General features: G+C 55.4%; 5 protein-coding genes across 5 annotated transcripts; 4 read left to right on the top strand and 1 right to left on the bottom strand.

Annotated features, from left to right (window-relative positions):
- Positions 1-426: 426 nt before the first annotated feature.
- CCMA1212_008661 (rRNA biogenesis protein rrp5) lies at positions 427-5969 on the top strand (the record flags this gene model as incomplete). The annotated part of the gene is made up of 3 exons (XM_073705779.1): positions 427-843; positions 915-5339; positions 5412-5969. The coding sequence occupies 3 exons, from the start codon at positions 427-429 to the stop codon at positions 5967-5969; spliced, it is 5400 nt and encodes a 1799-aa protein (XP_073555729.1).
- Positions 5970-7808: 1839 nt separating this feature from the next.
- Positions 7809-10946, top strand: CCMA1212_008660 (uncharacterized protein; the record flags this gene model as incomplete). The annotated part of the gene is made up of 8 exons (XM_073705778.1): positions 7809-7938; positions 8110-8615; positions 8723-8911; positions 8975-9107; positions 9170-9621; positions 9689-10244; positions 10304-10413; positions 10478-10946. The coding sequence occupies exons 1-8, from the start codon at positions 7909-7911 to the stop codon at positions 10944-10946; spliced, it is 2445 nt and encodes an 814-aa protein (XP_073555728.1). The 5' UTR covers positions 7809-7908.
- Positions 10947-13287: 2341 nt separating this feature from the next.
- Positions 13288-15735, top strand: CCMA1212_008658 (Anaphase spindle elongation protein 1; the record flags this gene model as incomplete). Its single annotated transcript, XM_073705777.1, has 3 exons — positions 13288-13398; positions 13478-13742; positions 13811-15735. 3 exons carry the CDS (start codon positions 13288-13290, stop codon positions 15733-15735), a joined length of 2301 nt encoding a protein of 766 aa, XP_073555628.1.
- A 1428-nt stretch (positions 15736-17163) lies between these two features.
- Positions 17164-18006, bottom strand: CCMA1212_008657 (uncharacterized protein; the record flags this gene model as incomplete). The annotated part of the gene is made up of 1 exon (XM_073705776.1): positions 17164-18006. One exon carries the CDS (start codon positions 18004-18006, stop codon positions 17164-17166), a length of 843 nt encoding a protein of 280 aa, XP_073555626.1.
- Positions 17210-19411, top strand: CCMA1212_008656 (Increased rDNA silencing protein 4; the record flags this gene model as incomplete). The annotated part of the gene is made up of 1 exon (XM_073705775.1): positions 17210-19411. One exon carries the CDS (start codon positions 17210-17212, stop codon positions 19409-19411), a length of 2202 nt encoding a protein of 733 aa, XP_073555627.1.
- Positions 19412-19525: the final 114 nt, after the last annotated feature.

The raw sequence follows: 19525 nt of genomic DNA, 5'->3' as shown, positions 1-19525 counted from the left end.
GGTTCAGGTCAACTTGATTCGGGAGGACTCCGTAATAAGGCGTTCAGCGTGGTGCTGCAGCAAGTCGATGACGGGCCTGCATGCGCCACAAGTGAATGACACGGACGCTGTAGCGGCTCCGACGGTGGCTCCTGCAGGGGTCCCTTCAGGGCGTTTGTCCGCCCAGCTGACACCTAGCCGAAGGAATGCGCTACCAACAGCGGCCTCTGTGGTTCAGCTGTGGCTGAAGAGACCCGAGTGGAGCCGGATCAATTTCCAGGCCCACTCACCGCCTGCCTTATCGCGACGCTACTCTTATCGGCGTCCCGCCAGAAAAAAAAAATTCGAGAGACGCAAGTTTGGAGCTACAGGTCGGTTTTTGAAGCCAAAGTCGTCCATGTCAAAGGCTGCGATATTGCCTTTGCATCTTTCGGCTGCACAACCACCATGAGCACGCTCAAGCGGAAGGATGCCCCTGGCGGCAATCCTCCGTCCAAGTCGGCAAAGAACACGAAAGAAGGTCGACCGTCGAAGAAGGAGGCACCGGCCAAGGATGCAAAGTCCCCGACCAAGGCGCATCGCAAGTCCGAGGGCGCGACAGAAGAGCGCCCGAAGCCCGCCGTCGTGTCTGTCCTGAAGGATGACGAGCCGGTGTTTCCTCGTGGAGGCGGCAGCGTCCTCACGCCTCTCGAACAGAAGAAGATTCAGATGGAAGCCAAAGCCGACGCCATTCGAGAAGAAGAATTCGAGACGAGCGCCAAATCACAAAAGAAGAAGGCGAAGAAGTCCGCGGTGAAGAGCGAGAAGAAGACGGAGAAGAAGGCAGAGGAGGAAAGCATCAGGATCGAGAGTCTGAACTTCAAGGTACAGCCCTCTCCAATTGCACAATTGAGGTCGGGGAACATGACAGAAACGTATGCTAACGGATGCAACAGAGACTGGTCAAGGGATCGCTCGTGCTCGGACAGGTGATGCGAATCAACAATCTCAGTCTTGAAGTGTCATTACCAAACAACCTGATCGGCCACGCCTCCATCGTTGCCATCTCGTCGCAATTGACCAGCAGGCTCGAGGGTGGCGCGACACAGGAGGGCGACAGCGAAGAGGAGGATGAATCGTCCGACGAAAACGACGTCAACCTTAAGTCCATGTTCAAGATTGGACAGTACGTGCGAGCTTACGTGGTCTCGACCAAGGATACTACTGCCGGAGGAAAGGGAAAGCGAAGGATCGAGCTGTCTCTGCGACCCAGCGAGGCCAACTCTGGGCTGGAAACGGACGATGTTGTACCCAACAGCACAGTCATGGCGTCGGTGGTCAGTGTCGAAGAACGTGGCTGCGTCATGGATCTCGGAATACCGAACCTGAACGGATTCCTTCCCAACGGCGAGATCGATCCGCTCGTCGACCAGGAAAGGCTCCAGCCTGGCGCTGTTTTCTTATGCCAGGTCACAGGCAAGGGCTCCAACAAGATTGCTCAGCTCACCTTGAAGCAAGACAAAGTCGGAAGCACCAAGGCATTCCCTGCCGATGCCACAACGATCAACACCTTCCTTCCCGGCACGCTCGTCAGCGTTCTTGTTTCAGACAACGAAGGCAGGGGGCTGACTGGCAAGATTATGGGAACTCTCGACGCCACCGCTGATTTGATTCATTCCGGCATTGGCCCAAACAACGTTGACCTCAAGGCCAAGTACAAGATTGGGTCCAAGGTGAAGGCGAGAATCATCTGCAACTTTCCGACCGCCAAGGACCCTAAGGTGGGCGTTTCGCTGTTGCCTCATATCTTGTCTTTGACACAAAAGCGACAAGACACCGACTCTGAAGCTACGAAGCGTCCACTTCAAATGCTACCCATCTCTTCATTCGTCGAGCAATGCACAGTCCGCCACGTCGAGGCCGATATTGGTCTCTTTGTGGACATTGGCATCCCTGGCTTGGGCGGTTTTGTTCACATCTCTCGGGTGAAGGATGGAAAAGTCGATGCACTCTACGAATCAAGCGGGCCTTACAAGGTTGGTACGGTGCACCGTGGTCGGGTTGTAGGCTACAACGAGATGGACGGTCTATTCAGCATCTCGTTTGAAAAAAGTCTCCTCGAGCAACAGTACATCCGCCTCGAAGACGTCCCCATCGGGTCCGTGGTCAACGGTGAAATTGAGAAACTGGTCATCAAGGAGCAAGGTGTTGCAGGACTCATCATCAAGATTGCAGATGGCATGAGCGGCTTCGTTTCCGAGAATCACATGTCCGATATCCGCCTTCAACACCCCGAAAAGAAGTTCCGTGAAGGCATGAAGGTCAAGGCTCGCGTGCTCTCCCTCAACTTCAGCAGGAGGCAATTGCGTCTCACGCTCAAGAAGACTTTGGTCAACTCGGAGGCGCCTGTTATCAAGTCCTACGACGACGTCAGCATCGGAATGAAAACGCTGGGCACCATAGTCAAAGTGCAACCAAACGGTGCTCATATTCAGTTCTACGGGCGTCTTCGGGGTTTCCTTCCCGTATCGGAGATGAGTGAAGCATACATTCGCGACCCTACGGAGCACTTCCGCGTTGGCCAGGTCGTGAGCGTGCATGCTCTCGAGGTTGATCCAGAAGCCAAAAGGTTCATTGTTTCCTGCAAAGATCCGGGCGCCTTCGGTCTGGAGAAGCAGACTGCTCTCAAGAACTTGAACGTTGGTGACATTGTATCGGCCAAGGTGACGCAAAAGACTGAGGATCAGATCTTTGTGGAGCTTGTCGACAGCCAGCTCAAAGCCATTCTACCAGTGGGCCATCTTACCGACAAGTCGTCGTCAAAGAACCAGTACGCCTGGAAGAGGATCTCAGCCGGACAGACCCTGTCAAACCTCATGGTTCTCGAGAAGTATGAGAATCGACGAGCCATTATCCTTTCTCAGAAGCCTAGCTTGGTCAAGGCTGCCCAGGATAAAACTCTCCTGAAGAGCTTCGAGGACGCCAAGGTGGGCGCCGTCGTCCAAGGTTTCGTACGAAACATTACAGTTACAGCTGTGTTCGTTCAGTTCGCCGCAAATCTCCATGCTCTGCTACCAAAGGGACGACTGCCGGCCGATGCTCAGTCACAGCCCGATTTTGGCCTGCGCAAATACGAATCCGTCGAAGTGCGAATCGTCTCGACTATTCCTGAAATGAAGCGTATCTTGGTTGCGCCCGCCGACGCACCCGTGGTTGAGCCCGAGAACAAGAAGAGCAAATCTTCCACCAAGACCTCGGCGCCAGCCCCTGAAGACGGCCTTGCATTTGGCAGCACAGCTCAGGCAAAGATCACTTCTATCAAAGATACTCAGCTGAACGTCCAACTCGCGGATACCGACATTCAGGGTCGCATTGATGTGTCTCAGATTTACGACAAGTGGGAAGACATTGCTGACCCTAAGGATCCTCTCGACAAGTTCAACAAGAAGCAGGTTCTTCGCGTCAAGGTTCTAGGTGTTCACGATGCTAAAGACCACCGCTTTTTGCCATTTTCTCACAGATCCGCTCACTCAGTCCTGGAACTCACCTGTAAGCCCAGTGATCTGAGCAACGATGCCCCGAAGCCAATCTCGCTCGAGGAGCTGAAAGTTGGTGACACTCATATTGCCTTTGTCAACAACGTTACGTCTCAGTATCTCTGGGTCAACCTTTCTCCCAACGTTCGTGGTCGCATCTCTATCATGGACGCCTCCGATGACCTGTCTCTGCTAAACGATCTGGAAGCCAACTTCCCCGTCGGCTCAGCCCTCAAAGCAAGGGTGACGGCGGTTGACCCTAAAAACAACCGTCTCGATCTGTCAGCTCGATCAGCCAATGCTTCAGAAGCCATCACCTGGACCTCGCTGAAGCAGAATATGACCCTTCCCGGCAAGATCACCAAGGTCAATGAGCGACAAGTCCTCGTGAAGCTTAGTGAATCGGTCTCCGGCCCCGTCCATCTTCCCGACATGGCGGATGACTATAGCACCGTTGACACGACGAAATACAAAAAGGGCGATATTGTTCGTGTTTCGATCGTTGACGTCGACCCCAGCAACAAGAGAATCCGCCTTTCCATGCGCCCGTCACGAATCATGAGCTCGACCTCGCCTGTTGTGGACAAGGAAATCACGAAGATCACACAACTTGCCACCGGCGACATTGTGCGAGGATTTGTCAAGAACGTCGCCGACAAGGGCCTATTTGTCCTGTTGGGAGGCCAGGTGACTGGCTTTGTCAAGATTTCGAACCTCTCCGATCGATTCTTGAAGGAATGGAAAGACGGCTTCCAAATCGATCAGCTGGTCAAAGGCCGTGTCATTGCTCTGGACGCTGCAACCAACCAGCTTGAGCTCAGTCTGAAGTCTTCGGTTGTTGACGAGGACTACACCCCTCCTCTCAGTTACAATGACATCAAGGAAGGTCAGATTGTCACCGGTGTTGTCCGCAAGGTTGAAGAGTTTGGCGCTTTCATCCTGGTGGATAACTCGGCCAATGTAAGCGGCCTGTGCCACCGAAGCCAAATGGCCGACAACCCGGTGAAGGACGCTACCAAGCTGTACAAGGAAGGCGATAAGGTGAAGGCCAGGGTCTTGGAGGTGGATGCCACCAAGAGGAGAATCAACTTTGGGTTGAAGCCATCCTTTTTTGAAGATGAGGATACCGACATGGACTCTGGATCTGAAGCCGGCGCTCAACTGGAAGACGAGGACGAGGACGATGACGGCGAAGGTATGGAGCTGGATGAGGAGGCTTTGATCAAGATCCTCGGCACGGACAACCAGGGCGACTCTTCCGAAGATGAAGAAGAGGAAGACGACGAAGAACTGGAGGGTGAGGAGGCAGAGGACGATAGCGACGTGGAGATGGAGGACAGCGCCGCCAAGAAGACCGGTGGTCTCGGCGTAGGCAAAAAGTCGGCGTGGTCGACGAATCCGTTTGATGAATCAGGCTCCGAGTCAGAAGACGATTCTCAGGCTGAGCAAGTCGATAAGAAGAAGAAGCGGAAGAAGAAGGGTGAGGCTCAGGTCGACCGAACAGCCGAGCTGGATGCCCACGGTCCTCAAACCTCGAGCGACTACGAGCGACTTCTCCTGGGCCAGCCAGACTCTTCAGAATTGTGGATTGCATACATGGCGTTCCAGATGCAGGTCAGCGAGCTGCCCAAGGCGCGAGAAATCGCCGAGCGAGCCATCAAGAGCATCAACATTCGGGAAGAGACGGAGAAGCTCAACGTGTGGGTTGCGTATCTCAACCTGGAGGTGGCCTACGGCAGCAAGCAGACGGTTGAAAATGTCTTTAAGCGAGCTTGCCAGTACAATGACGAGCAAGAGGTCTACGAGCGACTGGCCAGCATCTACATCCAGTCAGAGAAGCTCAAGGTAAGAAGAAGAGGAAGAAGAAGCATGGCCCCACATTAACAAGCGTCTTCATATGCTAACACTCTACAACAGGAAGCCGATGAGCTGTTCGAGGCCATGCTGAAGAAGTTTGGCGCCAAGTCGCCCAGCGTCTGGACCAACTACGCCCACTTCTTGCACGTCACCAAGAATGAGCCCGCCCGTGCCCGCGCGCTGCTGCCGAGGGCGACCCAGCAGCTGGACAGCCACAACGGCCAGAACATTGTCAGCCGGTTTGCCGCCCTCGAGTTCCGATCGCCCAACGGCGAGCCTGAGCGCGGCCGGACCATGTTCGAGGGTCTCCTCGCTGCTTGGCCGAAGAAGGGCGATCTGTGGAACCAGCTGCTCGACCTCGAGATTGGCATCGCTAGCTCTAGCGCTGATTACACTGCTGTGCGAGACGTGTTTGAGAGGAGGACGAGGGTCAAGGGCTTGAAGCCGCAGCAGGCGGAGAAGTGGTTCCGCAGATGGGCCGCCTGGGAGGAAAAGCTGGATCCCAAGGGCAAGGACAAGGTCATGGCTAAGGCGCAGGAGTGGGCAGCCGGGTTCAAGTCGAGAAAGGAGGCCAAGGCTGCGGCTGCGGCGGCAGAGGACGAGGAGATGGAGGAGTAGATGCTGGGAATGTAGAGGCGGGAGAAAATTCAGATAATGCGCGGATCCTAGTCAAAATGGGCAGCCTCTTTATACTGGGCTGGGCGTTGGTTCATATTTAGTTACACTGCATATACTCTTTTTCTGTGCACGTTTTGGTTATTCCTTCGGATGTCGGTGTGATTGCATGGAGCTTCGGCGGGCGCGCGGGCTTTGCCGGCTCAAGGTGAATAATTGTCATGTGAATGATACTGTGAAAGTCAAGGCTATGTCTGTCTATCTTACTCGAATTGCCCCAGTTTATACGTCTGAAGTCCTCGTCATCTTTCTTCTTCTTATTTCTGGCTGATTGTTGGTGTGACGATAGGGTCCCTGGTATTGACGGACTATCGGCCGACAGCACCGAAAACGCGAGCTGTTTTCCGCCGAGGCTCCGGACCGGCTCGCGGGCTGTCGGCGTATCTACGCCGGAGCTGTTTTCACCGACCCGTTCAGTTGAGCCTCTCCATGATACATGTAAGAAAGAGATGGACTCAAATTCTCCTTTACGCTTCGTTCGCTTAATGGATCAAGCTCTCAGGGATTGCTGATCCAGTCTTCTCTCAAAAGGTTCCTCGTCTAACCTTCTTGTTCCTTTGACCGGCATTTCCTTGGGTTACCGGTCAATTTTCCCAGCCTTCGAGTTACTTAATAGGTCGTCATCGGACTGACTTCAACTTGGCCGGTCTGGATAGGTAGGAATTGGTTGTCATTCAAGGCTCTCTCGTACTGTTCACCTAGGTAGAAGGTCCCTCTTGATAGGCCATGGATAGTGCGCTGGGAATCCCGTGACACTGTCCCAGCAAACTTTCAATGAGAACAGTGTCCACACTAAGGATGACTTGGATTGCAGGCGGCCACTCGGCAGTTGGAAATGTAGTGTGCAATGTGGCACAAGTGTCACGCTGCTAAGAGCTCAGGGTTGCCGATTCGGGTTTGTACATGGGAGGCCATTCGCTGGAAGTTGTTGATGGATGGAGGAGATGAGACTTGGCGATGTCGCATATGGCATCAGCAATGTATAGTAGCGTTTGGGCTCACATTGGATCATTTATATTGAAGGCGCCATGATTTCGGTCAATAACTGCCGAGGAAGAAGCTGAAGCTGGAATAGATCTACATTACCTCACCTGGTGTTGCCTGGGTGTCGCTATAACGATTGACCTCTGGGAAGATCAACGGGTTACTAGGGACATGTCGGTCAAATGGGCAATCATACGCTTGTATGGCATCAACATGAATCAGCCACACCGGGCAGCATACCGTAGTAGCAGTGAGTAATGGAAACACGCCGAGTACTGGATTTCACGCTGATGACCGGCAACTGTCGCCATTTGAAGAGAGGGTGACGCGTTTACGGGCTGGCGATGGATTTGGGGGACATGGCGCAAGCCTTATCGGGCGCTGTACCTATTACTTCTGAAGACAGAAAAGTCGCCGGAACGCCGGTGAAAGCGTTGGTACCTTGTGATACCGTTAGAACTTGGCGAAGGCTCACCGAGGGCCCGGGTACCCTGATACCCTGATACACAGCGGCCAAAGCTCTTGCCTGCTCAACCTCTGACCCCCTCTCTCAAGGTTGAACGAGGCGTCTTTGAAGCTTCATGTTCGGTCAGACTCGACATGACGCGAGCTCACGTCCAACAAGACGCAATTGCGCTCGTCCATGATACGACAGCCGGGCGATCGCGCAATTGGGTCATGGGCGAAAAACGTCTTGGAGGCGCCCGAGCACGTCACCCGCACTAGCGTCTATCGGTCCCTCGGGCAGAGCCATGGGCCAGACTCTGGCTCCGGCTGGTCGCTGCAAGAACGCTGCTGCTCTTCCCGCAGGTCGACTTCTCTTCATCTCCTGGATCCTGGAGCTTCATCTAGCATTTATCCTTGATTCTTGACATTTTTCCAGGTGGATTCGCACACAATGGGCTGTCGGGTGTGCAGAGCGCGAAAGGTGAGTTTTTCTGTTTTTTTCCTCGTCCGGGGACCCAGCAGCGGCGCTACCACGACAGCTGCCAGACGCTACTGCAGTCTCCCTCCCCCCTCTGAAATTCAATCCTCGCGTGTCCCTCCTCGCTGCGAAACCGTTCTCCTAACCTCCAAACCCTCGGCTCTTCGCCCACAGGTCAAATGCGACGGCAGGCCAAACGGATGTCGCAACTGCGAGCGCCTCCAGCTCGACTGCGTGGGCGACAACGGCCAGGCCGCCGGCCGCGCCACGCCCATGGCCCTGCGCAAGATCCGCACCTATCGCTCGTGTAAGAGCTGCCGCCTGTCCAAGACCAAGTGCAACGGCGACCGGCCGAAGTGCTCGCGATGCACCGCCAAGAAGACCGAGTGCGTCTACGACGGCGGCTCGGCCCCGCGGTGGGCGCGCAACCTCGACCGCGCGTCCAGGACGGCGTCGACCGACGGCAGCCGCAGCAAGTCGCGCGAGCTGGCCATGGCCGTGCTCGAGGCCGGCGACGACGCCGATGAAGATGTCCAGCACAGGCAGCAGCAGCAGCAGCAGCAGCAGCTCGACACGCCGCTGACCAGCATCGGCTCGCAGACGACGCCGGGGTCAAAGGGCTTTGGCAGCACCCGCAGCGTTGCGTCCATCGAGCCATCGGGCTCGGACATTCTGTCGTGGTATGTGTTTGTCTTGCTGACGGTGCGAACAGCCGCAGGTCAAACCCGGCATGACATGATATTTGACACCTCAGCTCTCCTGCTCACACAACATCATCTCTTTCCAGGCTCGTCTCGCCAAGTCTCCCTACCGGCCGCAACCTGCGCCGCGTCGTGGAGCAATACTTTGCCAATGTCCATCCCATCCGGTGCTTCGCCTTTGTCCACAAGCCGTCTTTTATGCGGCAGCTCGACAAGGGCTTCACTACGGACGATGAGTCGGCGCTGCTGCACATTATTTGTGCTCACGGAGCCAAGTAAGTAGCCACCTCAAAGGGAATCTCCGACATATACAGTGCTGCTCTGACACTTGGGTGTAGGTTCTACGTTCTTAATCAGAACGAGCACACTTCTGCGTCTGGCTTCATCCGCCTCGCCGGCAATGAGTGGGCCAAGAGGGCCGAGCTTCTCATACTGACCAACTTTGGCAAGATCTCCGTTCAAAGACTCATGGTAAGCCGTTGCAGACCGCCAAACGCTCTCGGCAATAGTGACAGCAGCTTACCGTCTCCAAGGTTGCGATACTACTTCATGACTTCCACTTCCGACTAGGGGAGTATTCTCGCGCCTTAATGCTCAGCGGCCTCGCCGTTCGCATGGCGCATGCCTTGAAGATCAATGTCGAAGCGTCGCCCGACGTCCTCTGCACCGAATCCAACGACTCCGCCCCGTCCGTCGTCACCAGGGAGAGTCGGAGGAGGCTCATGTGGGCTTGCTATGTCCTCGATGCGTGGGCTGGTAGTGGCATCGATCAGTTGACTCTCCTTCGTGAGAATGACATCAAAATCCAGCTGCCCTGCAACGAGAGGAATTTCGGCCTGCGGATAGCATCAGTAACGGAAACCCTCGGCGTGGGCCACGTCCTGCAGTTCTTGCCGCCGTCTGTGGTGCCAAGGAAACCGTCGGCGAACATGGGCATCATGGCATACTACATTCGAGTGGTGGCCCTCTGGAAGCGCATTGTAAGGTATGGGATGAGTCTCCTACGGATACGCCGCCAACTTGCCTGTTGCTCGCTCTGACCGCCATCGCAGATACGTGAATCAGCTAGACTCCAGCCCTCCCCCCTGGCTCCCCGAATCGCCGTTTGCTGCTCTCGACGCCGATCTTCGCCTGTGGCAGAGGGAACTCCCGGAATTCGTCGAATACTCCATGGAAACCATTTATGCGCGACTGGACTCCAACCAACTGGGAGCATTGGTCTTGATACACTGCACCTATCACCACAACTACTTGGAACTCTACAAGCTCTCCATGCCAGATTTGTTCAAGCTTCCGAAGCCTCTGTCCGTCCCGCCGGAGCATCACGACTTTCTTCAGTCCGCACAGGCCAACTGCTATCATCATGCGCAGCAGATAGCCGACATCCTGGCCGAGGCGGCCGACCATGGGGCTCATTTGTTATCGGACAGCTTACTTCCCTATTTCGTGTACGACAGCAGCAGAGTAATGCTGTACTATGTGGCCCGTTTGCTCGACCCAAACAGACCCGACGCCCAATCAAAGCTGGACGATGCCATCAATGCCGTTGAGAGCAACCGTCGGGTTCTCCGGATGATGTCTGCCCTGTTCCCGATTGCGCAATCTCTGGTAGGTCTCCCCGCATGAGTCTCGCTGACGCCAACACCCGTGCTAACCTGCCGCCATAGTCAAATACAATTGATCGATGGCTTACCAAGATTCGACAAACCTCCCATCGGGATGATATGTTGAGCAGGATGCTCTCCGAAGCTCGGTCTGAAACCAATGATGTCGAACAGTCAGTATATCTCGGACCATCGCTTCCTTATACCATAGACTCTCCAGCTAATCACTCCTCCAAGATCTAACCCTCCGTCTGTCAGCCCCGTTCACGGCACGCCAGACTACATGCTTCCCTCGATTTCTCTTCACTCGCTCGCGCGGACAGGCATCGCAACGAGGCGGGCCGCTGATCGGGCAAGCGGCGTCCGCGGGCTAAGCTGGTCTGCCGAAAGCCCGGGCGCCGGAGCATGGGATCGCAACAACGCAGCGCAGCAGCTGGTCGGTCTGAGTCAAGACGGCTTAGCCACATCGCGGTCTGGGCTTCAGCACGAACAGCCAGTGCCCACGGCCCTTCCGCAGCCGCCCCCGGTTTACTCCAAATGGGGCGGCCCGATCCAGCCGATGTGTGAGGCGCTGGATCTGGATGACCTGCAAAACTTTTTATCGTGGGATATGTACGGAATCATGGACATGGGTGACCCCGTCCCGGACGATGGTGCGGACGACATGGCGATGCGCTCGTGGTCTGGTTCCAGCGATGCGATATAAGGGCATCGCGACAAGTTTATATACATGGGCATTGGGAGTGGATACGGGAAGATACCTCTGGCGACTGTTTCAGTTGCGTCAATAGTCGCTTTACAGATACCTTGGTAGGACAGAGCATACAGGGCAAAGGTCCTGGCAGAGTTTGGCTTGAGTCGCTTCGTCGCCAATGGCGCCGGCCCGTCGCTCGGGTGATCGGCCTCTCGTGCGAGAATTGCTGTCCGTCTACGGCTATGTCCGTCAGATTTGCGTAAAGCCCTCGTGATGATGGGCTAAAGAACGTGGCCTTGGGCCCGATGAGCGATGCAAGTGGCTTCTACCGTACTTTTTGCACTTCATGCAGACACCCGACGGCATCTACGGCGTAGGTAAGGTAGGGTGTAATCCGGTTGATTTGCCGTCTAAGATGCTAGATCTATACTTGGCTGAATACCCAACGAGAACTTGCCCTTCGAGAGCCAATTGCTCCACTTGGTCGGCAACAAGGTTGAGAAACCCAGATTCAACCTCTCTTGGAGGTCTCAAGCCTACTTATCGGGCAAGAGGGTTACCACAACACGATTCAGATGCTTTTGCTCTTGAACAAAGCTGGTTCAGGTTCTTTCTTCGTCTGGCGCTTGGCGGGACCAGTAGCTTACAGTTACTAATTGCGTCCGCCCTTTCAACAAGTTCATCCGATATGGTGTAGTGGCTAACATCGCTCGCTCTCATGAAGGTCCGAGCAGCCCTGGGTTCGATTCCCAGTATCGGAGATGTCATTTATTTTTTCCACTTGCTTTTTTTTTGGGTGTTCATCTTTTGCTTCACCACAACACACGACTCATCTAGGCTTTACTACATTTTACTCTTGAGCGGCTTGTTTGATCCAATGTCATGGATGACACGATTCTGTAGATGCGCGGTTCCAAAATATGCAGATGAGCACTAAGCGCCAACCAACTGCAGTGGTGAGACCAATATCTGCATGTGCAACCATGTAAAAACACATGTTTACCTACAAAAGCTCCATCCACACGCAACACAACCCCCCAAGTCCGACAAAAAGGCCCCGGTAACACAGTTGCACCGATCCACACATCCGATGGGCAACGGGATCTTGCTCCCAGATGTCGGAATCGAAAACAGCAGGGCATATCTCTCCTCCCCCGCTTTGAGAGTTCAATCCGGGGGGGAGGCATGGGGCCTGGCCTTGTCGAAGCGTGGTGCCGTGCCCAGTAGAATGGTCGTATGCATGTAAACAAAGAAGGTTGTCGAGATGCTTTGCATGAGTCTAATGCGGTAGCACACGAGCTAGTGAGATCCTTATGAGGTGCTTTGCGGAAGTAAACAGTGGCTTGGGTGTTGACGAGGGTTGGGGAGGAAGCTGGCGGGGTTGGCCAAGTTCAAAGGCTGTTGTGTTTGTCCTGTCAATTTGTTCAGTGAAGACATTCTTGGAATTTTGTGGCCACAGCTTTTTTGCGTCCTTGACGGATTTTTCTGCAGCAAGCATTGACTCATCGTCTATTCTAAACGTCAACTTGATTCCTTCACAATGGACAACTCTCTTCACCATCTGCAACAGGGGATCGAATACGATGCAATGCCATCATTACACCTTAGTGGCGGGGTGTCTTGAAACAGCGCCTTGAAGCCGCGCCGCCCATCTGGATGCAGGGCGCCTGAGAACGGCAAGTCGCAGTCGCCATGGCAACGCGGCCGCGGGCTCAAACAGTGGGGTTGCCCATAGATGGCATTGAGCTCTCTTGGCTCTTTTTTCATGCAAAAAGCTGTCTCACGGCACTGCATGTCTTTTTTTTGCCATTCCATCACTTCTCCCTCTTCTTATCTTCTTCTTCACTTGTGGTTGTGCCTGAGCGCAGTTCAGATTGAGGCGAGCATTTTGAAGCAGTGCCAACTCTCGTTTCTTGATTTTTACCTTCTGCGCCCGTGTGTCAGTTGAAAGAAGAAGCTGATTTGTATTATTGTTTACTGTCTGCTGCATTCGACAAACCGAATATCTGTATCGATTGCTGCCCGATGCTTTGACGAATCAAACATCTCATTACCTCGACCTCTTCTTCTTCTTCTTCTTCTTCCTCTTCTTTATCGGTAAACATTATTGTTTTCTACTCCCAAACTCTTCACTCAGGGATACACAAGGAGAGCCGTACCCCTGCGCTGTCACAGGAGAACTCCGCGCATTGTCCCTGTTCATCCACCAATTCCGTCCCACGGCTGGCAAACGCACCTTTCTCTCGACAACTCTCTACCAACGGCGCTTGAGGACTTCTCAGGCCGAAGCCCGTGAAGTATACAGAATTCAGCAGCCCATCAAGTCGCCTAGGGGTGGCTGAATCTGTTCGCCATGGACACCAGCTACCTCTCCAAGCAAGTCAACCGCAGCATCGGCCAGCTGCACAGCCTTTTCGACGACATTGGCGTCCCGGATCATGAGCGCGAGGCTCGAGAGGCTGAGGTACGATAGAGCTTCCCCTTGAACTTTCCCGACCTTTGTTGGCGACGGTGTGGGATGCTGACGTGTATGGGTGCTGTAGCTGTTCCAAGCTCTGTCAGAAGCGCTCAACAATCACCTGCGCTTGGTGACGTCGGAGAAGAAGGGCATGATCGACGAGGCCAAGAAGATTGTCACAGAGATTCGGCAAATGGAGTTGTCGATGAGCGACTCTAAGCAGCGAAGAAAGAATTCGAACGAGGAGAGCATGAAGATCTCGTACCCTTTGATGCAGTGCCTGCAGACACTCAGGGAGAAGCATGACCAGGTACAGAGGGTGCACAGCGAACGGGTTGAGCAAGTGCAGAGTGAGTTTCGCTTCGATTGCATGATGGCGGAAACCAGGAATGAGTCGCTTACTGACGCTTTGTTCCAGAGCTCGCCGAGGCCCTCGAGTCCTACTCGTCACACCTAGAGCCTTCGTTCGTCAAGATTGCCCTGCCGCCTACTGGACCCAATGAGTCCTTCCCGCTCACATTTGACCTATCGCCATCCTACGTGGACCGCCTCGACGCAGAGTTTACGCGAGTGTATGAAGAGTATACTCGCCGGCTCTCTGTGGTGGAAACACTGGGCGATGAAATCATCCAGCTCTGGGCCGAACTCGGCACCCCCCAAGCCCAGCAGGACACGGCCATTATCAAGTACTACCGGGAGGCCCCCGAGCAGCTTGGCCTCCACCAAGAAGACATTCAGGGCTTGCAAGCCAAGCATGACAAGCTTTCGGAGGAAAAGAAGAGCCGCGAGAAGAAACTGAACCAGCTCAGAGCCAGCGTCGAAACGCTGTGGGAAAAGCTTGGCATTGATGAAGAAGAGACCAAGGCTTTCCTTAACGAGAACAGAGGCTGCGGTATCCGCCAGATCAACGAGTTTGAGGACGAACTAGGACGACTGAACGAAGTCAAGCGCCAGAATCTCCACATCTTCATCGAGGACGCGCGCGTCAGACTTCAGGAGCTCTGGGACGCCTTGTACTTTTCCGAGGACGAGATGCTCGACTTCACGCCCGCCTTCTCTGACGTCTACAGCGACGCGCTGCTCGAGGCTCACGAGCGCGAGGTTGCTCGCCTGGAGGCATTGAAAGAGCAACGCGCGCAAATTCTTAACCTGGTCGACAAGCACAAGGCCTTGATGAAAGACCGAGAGGAACTCATCGCCGCAAGCCAGGATGCGTCCCGCCTTATGCTGCGTGGTCAGAAGGGCGAGAAGCGGGATCCTGGAAAGCTGCTTCGCGAGGAGAAGATGCGTAAGCGCATTGCCAAAGAGCTCCCCAGGGTAACGGCAGAAGTGCGAAAGGCACTCGAGCAGTGGGAGGAAGAATACGACCGACCTTTCCTAGTGTATGGCGAGCGATACCTCGACGAGGTAGAGTCTGAGGATGCGAAGCAGCCTCCCCAGCGATCCAGGACACCGGCCGGCCCTCCTCCTTCAGCTGCCCGAAGCCTGATGAAGTCGGCGTCATCCTCGGCAATGAGGCCCGCCACTACCGGCAAGGGCACGGTGCCCCCACGTTCGGTCACAAAGACTCCTACGGCCGGTGGCATGTATTGCATGGGCAACAAATCTCAACCGTTGTTGTCACAGTCCGCCATGGACACGGGTCGCGGCGGCAGTCCAACCAGACAACCCGCGGCAAGGGCTCCTCTGTCCAAGATGAAAGACGGCAACAACTCACCAGAGCGGCCCAAGGCGCAAATCCAGCGCGGCATGGACAAACTGCGCACTGGAGGCTCTGTGCGAATCCCCCCGCCCAAGATGAGAGATCTGAGATCAGTGGCCTCGCTGGAGGCGCCGTTGAACCCATACAAGTCGGTGGGCCTGAACTCGAGCATTGTCCGCGCGGTCGATCCTGAGGATGTCTACGATGACCAATCGCAGCTGGGGCGAATAGGGCGGCCTGATTCCAACATGTCGCATCATCGGCAGAACAGCTACTTGGAAGATGAGTACGACGACGTCCGCTACTCGTCCGTGCGTGGGGTGCCGCGGTATCCCCAGTCTCTGCAAGGCAGACACACCTCCAGCACATCCACCACATCCACGGTGGTTACCGGGTCCGAGAACTGGGAGACGTACGACGACAATAGCGAGCCGGAGCCGGACGTGTCGGACGCATACTTTGCCAAGCTTCGAGCGGCTCGGGGCAAACGAGCAGAGCCCGAACAGGGCCATCGACCTACTAGCAGCTCGGCAAAGCGCACTCGCGGAGTTCCTGCGGCATACGGGGCGCCCGTGATGATTGACCAGGACGGCAACCGCATTGCATCGGGAAGCGAATGGACAGACGAGGATGGCTTATAAGCTGCCTTTGTTGTCCCATTGTACTACGCCCACAGTTTTTTCCGTGCTTCCACGGTTCAAGGCGAAGAAAATGACGAACACGAGATATGTGTCCATGTAACAACTTCTTCCGACGGCGAGACGACTTGAAGAGCGCATGAGGATGCGGGTCATCTGCGAAGGGCGTTGCCACTTCTCTGTCAGTTTCTGCGGACGGAGTGGCGCAACGCGCTGCTGCTTCATTTCAGGCTTCAATCTCTTTGCTTTTCATTCTGTGTCATATTGTTGTGCATTAGGTTCTTTTTCGTGGTGGACGCCCCTCCTTGATCTTTTTCTTTGTTGGTTATTCGTCCAAGATCACGGACTGCGGGTAGGGAAGGTCTCTAACAGGGGCCAGGCACGAGGTTGGAAGGGTGCAACAGGGAAGGGTCTGGCGTTTGCGTGCGTCTGTTTGTCTGCTTATGTTTGTTTACATGTGGCATTTGGATGGCTTTTGGGTTGGCTGGCTGAGGGAGGCCTTTGTGGTCGGTTTGTCCTTTTCGTGTCTTCGGTATTTGCAGGATGAAGATGATTTGACTGTTTTGGAACCTCGAGTGCCGTAGCGACGCATTGCTGTGTTGTATCTGATCGGATTCATTCTCGTACCTAACATGTCGTCTGTGGATGCCTTTTTCCGACAAGCACCTCGAGCAGCACGAGACGGATCCGAGCTGATGCTCGTGGACAATAGACTTGCGCGGCATTATGCTGCTGGGCTGAGTGTGACACCTGCAGATGCGCTAGAGACGACCCACGAGATCAGTGCAGGCATCCACTGTAAAAGCACCTGCAGCGGACGCGCATGTGCTGGAATGGCCTGCTACAATAAGCGAGAGGAAAATAAGGTACATGGTCCAAGGTACAGACAAAGTCGGGGCCTCCGGCAGCTGTGCATTGATGAAGAATCAAAGAAATGCGACGATGATACAGAAGCTATTCCAGGAGAGGCCAGATAGAGGGGCCCTTGTCCGGGACTTGAGGATCTTCCTTGTAGTCTAAGGCTGACACGGAACTTTTTTTGTTGAGCTTCTTCCGGGATCCTACCACGTATTCGCTTTTTCTTTTCTCGTACCCGGGGTTCTTTCTTTTCTTACGGGCTGGTGTTTCGTTTCGACTCCTCGTTGTTTGATTACTGTGTCGTTTTCGATTTACTCGTTTACCTAGCTCATCTCTCTTGTCCGAACATATCGGTTTACCTAATGATCGACTTGACCTCTGCTCCTATTTTACCTACGAGAAGCATCGCAATGCCGCGTCGAAGACACTAATGACACGATACGAAGCGAGAAAAAGAAGAGGCGATCACACTAGACGAACGAACCTTTGACCTCGACGAACGACGACGAGAAAGACAGTCCAAAACCTGCAGTTATATTCTCAACTCACCTGCAATCTCTCTCCCCTAATCCCCTACCATAGATGTCGCCGAGCTGCGCGCCGTCTCGGCAATGAAATGATGTCCGACAGCGCCGCCGCGGCTGCTGCGCTCAGGGGCGCCACGCTGGCCTTTCGGAGGGACAGGGTCGACGTCGAGCAGCAGCGGGCCGAGGGGGCCGGCAGGAGGGCGTTTGATAACGGGGCGTTTACGGCTGCGACGGAGGCGGTTCGAGGGAGGGCTGAGAGGGGAAGAGCAGGAGGAGGAGGAGGAGCAGTGACAGATGGGAGGATGGTACAGCTGCATTCACAGCAGCAAGCCATGGGCGGGATGGCGGGCGGGGGTGGTGGCATCACGACGTCGTCGTCCTTGCTCTCGTCGGCGGCGCCTGGCGGGAAGATGGCTGCCAAGAAGAAGAGCCAGAGCCTGATTGCGGCGACGCTGGCAGCGAGTCGCAGCGCCAGTCCGACGGGGGGCAGGGCGGCTAGGACAGATGGCTTGGCGAGCAGCGGCGGGAGCGCGAATATTTCGGGTGGCCTTGGTGGCGATGTCATGGACACGGGTCCCTTGGCATCGGCTGGGTCGCTGATTTCCATGTTTGACAGGGCGAGGGGGAGGCCGTCGCCGCCCGAGTCTGTTGCGAGCAGTGCGGAGGAAAAGGTGGACAGGACGAGGTCCAAGGCAACGACGACGACGAACACGAAGGGCAGGACGCCGGGCAAGGGAGAGGCGCCGCCGACGCCGCCGGCTGCAAGGACCAAGACGCGCCGAGACCCGGTGGCTGACGCTGGGCCCGACGAGGGTAGCAGAGCTCCGGCTGGTGACGGGAAGCCCAAGCAAAGGCCTAAACCTACGGCGGCGGCGGAGTATTCGGACATCTCGGCTTATCCAATGCCAACCTTCACCTCGCACAGACAACCACCACCGCTACAGCACCTGCATCAGCGCCCGACGATTTCGAAAGAGCACATCACGGCAGCAGCTTCTTCTCCCCGGCTGCCATCTTCTACTTCACGACCTATGACGCCAACGTCTGCCTCAGCTGTTCAGCCATCAACACCAGCTTCGTCGTCGGATTCACAAGCTCGTCCCAAGAGCTCGCAGACCACGACAACGGCGCTGCATCCATCAACGCCTCCGCCGCTCAAACCTCTTATGAGCAGGCATGTCGCCGAGGTTCTTTCCCCACAGCCGAGGCGGGTGTCGAGGACGCCGCTGAGTCCCGTAACGTCTCCTCACCTTGCGCTGAGCCCGGGCATCAGCGCTGCGCTCGCGCCGCCTTCTCCCGACCCTCTCAAGAAGAGGCGGGACTCTGCTGCGAAGCGACCGCCGACGCCGCCGAAGCCTCGAGGCAGTGGAAAGAATATACTAGATGAGGATCAGAGCCAAGATCAGGACAAGCCTGTGTTTCGAGACCGGTCGTATAGCATTCACACAGATGGGTCGTCGTCTGGCCAGACGCGGAGCTCTGGAGCTTCCTCGGCGTCTCGGCCGACCGGGCAGTCGACACCTCTTTTTCATCAGCATGGAGAGACTCATCCGTCTTCAATGGCCCTCGCTAGGAGGGGGTCAACGATGAGCGTTCCGTCAACTCCGTCGAGAGAGCTGGTTTCTCACCGACACGCAGCCAACGGTTCGCCAAATCGAACACAGCTAGACAATCTCACCGATGCGATTGTGGCTGGTTCACTGGCCTCTGCTCGATTGACGCCGCACAATACGGGGCCCACCTCGCTGGCCCCTCCTCCCTTGCCGAAACGACAGAAGTCGCCTCGACTTTTGCACACGCTCCGACAGCCGCACAACGAGCTCGATGAAGAGGAAGATCATCACAAAAAGGGACACAGAGCGCTGCTGCGCAAGGGAAAGCACGCACACCATGAAGGGTCGAGGAAGAAGTGGCGCGAGGAAATCCGGCCACGGGAGAGGAAGCGTTACGAGGCGCTGTGGGCGTCTAACCGCGGCATATTACTTACGGACACGCGGGTGATGAGTCCGGCTACGAGCCTCAGCAGCGACCTCGACCGAGACGTCTCGCAGTGCGTGGCCAACGTCGTGGTCAGAGAGGTGTGGAAACGGTCGAGGCTGCCCGATGACGAACTGGCCGAGATCTACGACCTGGTGGATCGCAGCAAGACGGGCATGCTGAGCAGGGCCGAGTTTGTGGTGGGGACGTGGCTCATTGACCAGCGACTCAAGGGGAGGAAGGTGCCGGCCAAGGTGACGGATAGTGTCTGGGGGAGTGCCAACGGGGTCAGGGTCAAGGGGCCGCACGGGAAGTGATGATTGTGGAGAGGATTTGTGTGGGAAGAGCGTTGATACCCTTATAGATTAGAATAGCACAGCATGCGAGCATTTGGATGATTTACGAGATGATCTTGAATATATATATATATA

This window comes from Trichoderma ghanense (genome assembly GCF_004382785.1).
Source record: "Trichoderma ghanense strain CCMA-1212 chromosome Unknown scaffold_13, whole genome shotgun sequence".
Lineage (NCBI taxonomy): Eukaryota > Fungi > Ascomycota > Sordariomycetes > Hypocreales > Hypocreaceae > Trichoderma > Trichoderma ghanense.
The sequence above is the reverse complement of the archived record's forward strand: the minus strand, read 5'-3'. Positions and strand labels throughout refer to the sequence as shown.